At 37.4% G+C, this 8,220-nt stretch overlaps 1 protein-coding gene across 1 annotated transcript; it reads right to left on the minus strand.

Moving 5' to 3' along the window:
• Positions 1-132: 132 nt before the first annotated feature.
• LOC104887203 (ubiquitin-conjugating enzyme E2-23 kDa) lies at positions 133-5,687 on the minus strand. The gene is made up of 6 exons (XM_010671803.4): positions 5,329-5,687; positions 5,108-5,187; positions 4,436-4,550; positions 4,291-4,343; positions 4,056-4,184; positions 133-494 (listed from the first exon to the last, which is right to left on the minus strand). The coding sequence occupies exons 1-6, from the start codon at positions 5,370-5,372 to the stop codon at positions 364-366; spliced, it is 552 nt and encodes a 183-aa protein (XP_010670105.1). The 5' UTR covers positions 5,373-5,687; the 3' UTR covers positions 133-363.
• Between the last annotated feature and the right edge of the window lie 2,533 nt (positions 5,688-8,220).

Consider the following 8,220-nt stretch of genomic DNA (forward strand, 5'->3'; position numbering starts at 1 on the left):
CTAACTGTTATTTTCTTAAAACAAATTAGATGTGTTAATGGATAGCAGAGTAATTTTTAAAAAAAAATTAGTTCACTGCCCTCGCACACGGTCCCACATGTAGGCCTATTTCAAACCATATACCCCCACAGATTAAGGAAATTTCACAGTTGTACATTAATAAACAAAGAGTACATTTATTTACAAGTACATAGATTAAACAAATCAAAGGAACTTGGGGATAAATATATTGAACTCACAAATAATTCCCAACGAGACTAAAGTCTTTACATTAGTGTTGGGGATTGATTTGAGCAGATCTAAGTGATAATAATGTACAGAATACAGTAAATTAAATGGGATAACACGAGTGAATACGTGCGACTAGGGATCGGCTTCACCCACCATTGCTTCATCACTTGAAGCATATTCATCATCGCTCAGTTCTTCCTCACTCGTGTTTTCTTCAGGAACAGCTCCTGCATCCTCTGGCTTCGCATACTTCTCACAGTATTCTGTACAATTATAAAATATAAAGCATGATTTAGTGACCAAATGATAAGGTAATTAGGATGGGAGTTTAAACATCCTACTGACTAGGTGAATATTTGATCATCTTAATAGTCAGTGTAATTACAAGCACTTGATAGATGAAAGAGTCGACTGTGTCAATTTAATTCGACTCCAATCGCAAATATTCCAATATCATTTCATTTTCACAGGTTGAAGAAAGAAATAGGCACCAACGCCAGTTGGGATCCCGTGTCTCATTCTGTCTCTCATCTGTGTCCCAACCCCTTCTTCTAACAACACATTACCAATTTTAGGTGATGTTTCGAAAGGATAAGGGATTGCCACAAGATGTGATACGGAATGGGACAGAGGATCAAACAGGAGGTTAAGAAAACATATAGCACAATTAATATCAAGTTTGATTACGGAAAAAAAAAAAAAAGGAAAGAGAGAGCAAAAACAAAGACTAGCAAATTTAATTATGTATTTCATTCAGTGGCAATTTCAATGAGAGCGAAAGGAGAAAACAGATTCAAAGCAGCAAACCAACGATCATAAGAATTATTGGCAATTATTATCACGTCGAAAAAAATTAGTAAGTATATAACCCCCTAGAGATTGATAGTATATTGTATATATATAGTGAAATCAGCTCAGCAATAATAAAAACAAATTCCATTCTCTATTTCTAGTGGGTAGATTATTCAGCGAGTTAATAGTGCAAACTTCTATCATACATCTCTAACCAAATACCGTGACAATCAACAGAAAACACAGCTCACTTGAAAAGACCGCATCTACTAGATTCACAAGTGAGCCAAGCTAAACCTCCAAGGACAATACAAGAACAAATTGTTCCCTGTCTCTCCAGTAGCAAATACAAGAAAACAATATACACCCATGATGAGACAGCCTTGTTTGATCTCCCAACCATAATATTCTCAGGAGTGTAGTGCTGTTTCATTTAGCAGCGCACACAAATGCTCTTACCTGTTCAGGTATATCCAAATTCTTCTTTACCGGAATCTCACAACGTGACAGATTACGCTTTACAAGTTTCAAGGTTTCCCTGACTCACACTCATGAGGATTCCTCCTGAAGTGGAAGTTCCAAGAGAACTAGTAAGAAAAGAAAGAGATGAATTGTTGACAGTTTGGGAAACGAGAAGAAAAGGATACCAAAAGGTTGCTCCCCTGCTGAAGAACCCTCCCGAGAAACAATGAGATTATCATTACTATCTTGTTGTTAAACGAGTCTAGAACCAGCTAACAATGCCTAGGAAATATTTTTCCAGGGATAGCATACAGAGAATGAATCTTGCTAAAGCAGACAGAATTAACCCCTCTTCCATTATCTAGCTTCTTAGAGACTCTTTCAACAATTAAGATACAAAAACTACTCCTGAGACTGTCAATAACAGAAGCCCAAGGTAAGCACAGGGGAAACTATGACGAAAAAAACCACCAAGAAAATGAGTTGACATTAATCTCAGTGACATTAGCTTAATGAAAAAGAGTCGAGGCAATTTTTAGCTTCTCCAAAGAGTATTTAACAATAAGAAAACACTAGCATCAGCAAACACTATCTAGACAAAAACCACATATGAACTCTATCTCCTTTTCTCAAGAAAGCATCCTCATCACTTCATCAGAAGCATCAAATTTTGTAATGCTTAGATAAAAAGCATGAGTCTGAAATGGGCAGAGAGAAAATATGATTCCTATATACGGTACAAGCTTGCATCAAGGGAATTTCACAAAAACTAAAAGTGACCAAATTAAGCCTTTCGATCTCACAATTTATCATCATTGTCAGCACTTGGGCCAAAAGCTCCTCTTTTGAAAAAATAATGATTTCTTCCACAAAATAAAGTTTAACCATGCCTCCTTAAAACCAAAAATCATTTGTGGTGAGTTGCATATAATATTATTGAGTCTTGCTGAAATCAGAAAATAGAAGGCCTCAAATCGACACAGCCTATCTCCAATCACAATTAGATTTCGCATATCTAGGAAAACCTATTGCAACTACCTCAGATCTTTATTGATTCTCAATTGCTCATTATCTAAAGAGATTAAACAATAAGTGCATAGCAACTTCCTGACTCGCTAATAACAGACTCACAGCGCCTTCTTAAAAAATTTATAGCTGCCTTTCTTGTGTCAAATTTCCCCAAGAATCTGCAGACTGCATCAGTTGTTATTGCTAGTAGCTACACCTTAAGAAAGAGCATGACATAGTTTATCTGAACTCTGCATACCAGTTTTGAAATGTTCTCATACTGGGTACACATTTTTTTCCCTGGGGGTAAAGTAAACCAATTTATACAAATGCAATCACTTCCATATTCCACAGAATTAGAACCTGCTTCTATCTCTCTTCAATTTCGATTATCAGAATTCAGAAACTTAACCCCTTGATTTCCATAGTAGCTATCTCTGTATACTTTTGATTCTACACGTACACATTGCATACCAAATCAATGGTCAATTGGAAACAACCTCTTAGTTATCGCATGGCTAAATCCATGTACATTTAACTCCTTTTATTCTGCCTGAGTTAGGATCCTTTTTAAAGGTACTGCGTAAAGTTGATCATAAAATCAAAGTATTCTTATTGGCAGCTGCAAACCTTACCCTGAAACATCCAAGAACACATATACGAAAATCCTTCAAGACTCTTTTCCAACCATTATCAACTCTTTGCCAAATGAACAAGATACCACAGCCTCAAACAATAACAATCGGTCACTGTAAGTGATAGCATGAAGACTTAACAAGTAACAACATAAGGAGAATTTCAAACAGACAGCCCAAATATATGCCTCAGCAAAAGAAAGCACGGCACCTCTAAAGGCTCTGAGGAAAGAGTGATAAGGTAGCAGGTAGACAGTTCTGTGGTATTAGGTGTAGAAATATCCTTTCTTAACACTCAATTCTGGACTAGCCTTTTTCTTCAACTGTCATAACCAAGGCAGTGAACCAACTTGAAGGATCCATAAAATATGCTAGCTCCAATCTCAGCTACTTATAATTAGTGAAGTTATAATAAAGCTTTGACATGTGCATCAAGACAGATCAAAAGAGCATCTGTTACTCTATTGGAAGAAAGGTTAGGGATAGGCGTATACTGCGGAGCACCATACTCCAAAATTTGCCAGAAAATCTTAAATTGGAATAAACTCGAAGAATATAACACATTACCAATGAATTATCTTCGATAGCACAAAGAATAGTACAAGAAAATAACATAACCAGACGAGAACGCATTAGAGTCTATACCCAAAGGCTTGTTTCTTGAACAGGTCACAAGAACTATATAACTAAAGCGATCATCATCAAGCTAGATGGAGTTTTGATTTAAGACAAACATAATCTTCTCAGTTCTTAGTAACTTAAGTTAATGACACCATATATTATGAGTACATTATGTGGGGAAGAAACATGAACGGAGATGATGTATACTAGAAGAAAAATGAAAACCCGCCATGGCGGTCCAAATTAACATTTCGACCGCCCATGCCAACTACAAAAACTGCAAGATAAGTGCACAGCAGTTGATACCTTTAACTCTTTGCTCATATGCAGCTCGGTCACGCATCATCAGAGCAGCAGCCTCTCCATTCAGAGGGTCTGAAGGATTTGGGTACAACAGAAGCTGGGGGAGGAACACCTCAAAAACATTTACCAGATCTGGGAAACATGAGCATTAGCATGTAAGGCCAATTACCTTAATCAGTAACAGGTTATGAACTCCTTAAATGATCATGAAAACCACTATAAGAGATCTCAGCATTACCAAACATCGGACTCCAAGTCTGATTAATGACATCAAGACAAACTGATCCTGACCTGAAAATACATAGTTTGGAACACTACTCAAACAAACAACTAAATATTGGACAGCCAAAAATGTGAAATGGAGCAATATATCACTAGCTTACATCTCGTCGACATTGGGATGGTACATCTTGTTTATGAATCCTATAGATGGAGATTTGTAGGGGTAAGCATCTGGAAGTTCAACTCTAATCCTCCAAACACCTCCATGATAGGGACCTAACATGATCCAATTTGGAAATCACAAAGAAACCCATCAGAATACAAGAACACATATACTCATTCTCAAAATAGAGGGATGAGGACCAATAGATATAATGCATAGAACCATAAGCACAACAAACTGATAGACCTACTTCATATGTAGACAGAAACTAGAAGCTAGTTGAATGCAAAGCATTTCTCAAAAAAGGAAAAAAAATAAACAGGGTAAAGTTTGGACATTTTAAGTTGAAAAATTATCTAATGAATCATATCCCAGATTGTAGGTTCAAAGCTGAATTCAAACAAGGGAATTTACCCTAAAAAAAAGGAACTATCTTTCAGTATAGAGACAAGAAGACTACAATGAGAAACAGTAAGGCAATAACTAAATTTCTAAAAAGCTTTCCATAAACACCAATGATCTAAAAAAAGGTCAAAGTGGCAAAAAAAAAAAATCAAAAACAGGTAACACCCACAAAAATTCATCAAACAAAAAAGCAAGCAAATTATTCCCACATCAAAAATAACCCAACAAAAGGAAAAAAAAAAAAAAATTAGTGTAAGAAGATTACTCTCACTGGGCCCATGAAATTCCACATAGAATTCTTGCATACCATCATTAATCATCTCCACTTTGTAATCACTCATCATCCTGTTTCACAAAATTAGACACAAAAACAATCAATCCATCACCCAAAAATACTAACCCAGAAAATAAACATAAAGCTAGCTCCATAAAAAAGAGAAAAATTATATCACAACAAAGTATAATTAATTCAGATAAGATAGTCACAGTTTCATCAAGTCCATCTCTCGACGTTTGCTTGGGGAAGACATGGTTGCTTAATAAAGTAATCAACTTTCTGGGTTTTTTTAGAGAGAGAAAGAAGAGAGAGTTTTATGGTGTTGATAAAAGGAAAGAATGGGAGGTCTGCAAACAAACAACAATGGTAGAGGAAGATAGAAGAAAGAAGAAAAGTAGGAGAATTACAGATGAGGGCCCAATTTTTAATGCAAATAGTATAATTTTTTATTACAGAGTGTTTAATTGAAGTAATTGCTAAAATAATTATAAAAGATGGCTTGCACTTTCAAGATTCTGTTTTCACTTTTCAATTTTTGGCACCTCTTTCTTTCTCTCTCACACACTAAATTACAATATTTCTAAGATTGGCAGTAGCAGCATTGATCCTGAATCTTATCTACAAGTCTGCTATAATTGGGTTGGGTTAGGCTGAATTGTTATGTTAGTATTAAATACTAGTACTTGATGTAGTAGTTTATAATAACTAACTAGTTGGTGTCCTGAGCGAAGTCCCCGGTCATTGTGTGATTAATTGAATGATATATCCTATATCAGCGTATATATTTAGATGATAGTGACGACCTTCAATACTTCATAACTCTCAATTAATATTGATCAATACCGGATTCATAATGAACTTATTGTGATATCATACACTTTTTGCAAAATGGATCAATCTTTTAAGTCAAAATGATTTTTTTTTTTTTATCAAAAAATAGTTGTTTACCTTAATGAGTCACTTGTATATAAGTAAAAGTGACCCATTTCAAACAAAAAGTTACTCATGTCTAAAGGGTAACTTTTTATATTTAATAGATCAGTCTTATATAAGTTTATAAGTGTCGATATAATTAAGATCAATAGTTACCTACGCATAGAGCTGGCCATGGGCCAGGCCGGCACGAGGGTCGGCACGGCACGATTTGAGTCCGGCCCAGCACGAGCCCGCTATGAGCACGGCACGGCACGCCAGCACGAGTGGTGGGCCGTGGGTCGTGCATGGGCCTTAGATTTTACAACTTGGCACGAGCCCGGCACGACACGAGCATTTCTTGGCCCGTTTTGGCACGGCACGTTGTGGCACGAGGCACGCGGGCTTGGCACGTGGGCCGTCCCGGCACGGCCCGTGGCCACCTCTACCTACGCACAAACTCGTATCATACAATGGATCAGTCCTGAAATTAGTTGATTCAACACAACAAAGTTTGTAATATCATTTTTCAAGTCATAAAGACACGTTCCATTTTCGTTCCTACCTATAATTAATTGAAGTTATTAACTACAATACAATTTTCTCAAATTTTTCCTTTGGATAGGTAGTAATACTCCGTCTTTTTATTTTGTAAAAAGCTAAGTATAAATTAAGAGTTGGTAGGTCCACTAGAGATTATTATAATGCAGCAAAGTTGATTTGATAATTTCACTATTATGGTAAACAAAAACATGATAGGTAATATAATTTGTAACACGAAAATATATTAATATATTACTCATTTACTCATCTATAATGTAGGAGTTGAATTTGTGTGTCAACTTAAGAAGTATAATTACTTTCACTTACAATAGATAATCAATATAAGCTTGTAGATTAATTGGTTAGTGTATTTATAGCTCAAAGGAGAGGTCGTGGGTTCGAGTCTTAATACACACAATTTTATTGTTTATGTGTCAATTGCTTGGCAAGGGAGAAAATGTGACAGTATGTCATTTGTTTGCTTTGGATTTTAGATATATCACATGAGAATTAGAGTTATACCCCCTAAAATTTTTTGACGAAAACCTTCCTATGGGTTGCGGCACGACTTATAATCCATTTCGGGTGCTTCAATTCGCACCATCTGAATTGCCCTAGAATGCCACCAAATAACCCATTTATTATTTTGTCATGCAGCGACGGAACGACCCCGAAATGGTTGTAAAAGTTGTCCTTATGCCTGTTCAAAGCCGTGGGAATCCTAAATATACCATCCCATGTCCCCTCGAATCATCTCACGACATTCGATGCACGGGTCTCGTGGACGTCTAAAAGTGTGACTTATAACCTTCAATTTTGACCGTTTTAGGGCTCCTTCGAGCTCGGTCATAATTCCACCCAGAACCTTCCTATGGGGTGCGGCACGACTTATAATGTATCCCGGGTGCTTCACACCATTTGAATTACCCCAGAATGCCACCAAATGACAATTGATTATTTTGTCGTGCCGCGACGGAATGACCCTGAAACGGTTGTAAAAGTTGTTCTTATATGCCCGTTCAAAGTCGTAGAAGTCCTTAATATACCATCTTATGTCCCCTCCAGACATCCCACGACATTCGGTGCATGGGTTCCGTGGACGTCTAAAAGCATGACTTATAGCCTTCAATTTTGACCTTTTTAGGGCTCCTCCGGGGCCGGTCATATTTCCCCTGAAAAACCTTCCTATGGGTTGCGGCACGACTTATAATGCATCTGGGTGTTTCCCAACATCTGAATTGCCCTAGAAATGCCACCAGACGACCCATTTATTATTTTGTCATGCAGCGACGGAACGACACCGAAACGGTTGTAAAAGTTATTTTTATGTCCGTTCAAAGCCTTGGGAGTTCTTAATATACCACCCCATGTCCCCTCGAATCATCCCACGACATTCGATGCACGGGTCCCGTGGACGTCAAAAAACGTGACTTATAGTCTTCGGTTTTGACCGTTTTAGGGCTCCTCCGGGTCTGGTCATATTTCCCCTCGAATCATCCCACGACATTCGATGCACGGGTCCCGTGGACGTCAAAAAGCGTGACTTATAGTCTTCGGTTTTGACCGTTTTAGGGCTCCTCCGGGTCTGGTCATATTTCCCCCCCCCATAACCTTCTTATGGGGTGCGCACGACTTATAATGCATCC

The sequence above is a fragment of the Beta vulgaris genome, chromosome 1, assembly GCF_026745355.1.
Source record: "Beta vulgaris subsp. vulgaris cultivar EL10 chromosome 1, EL10.2, whole genome shotgun sequence".
Lineage (NCBI taxonomy): Eukaryota > Viridiplantae > Streptophyta > Magnoliopsida > Caryophyllales > Amaranthaceae > Beta > Beta vulgaris.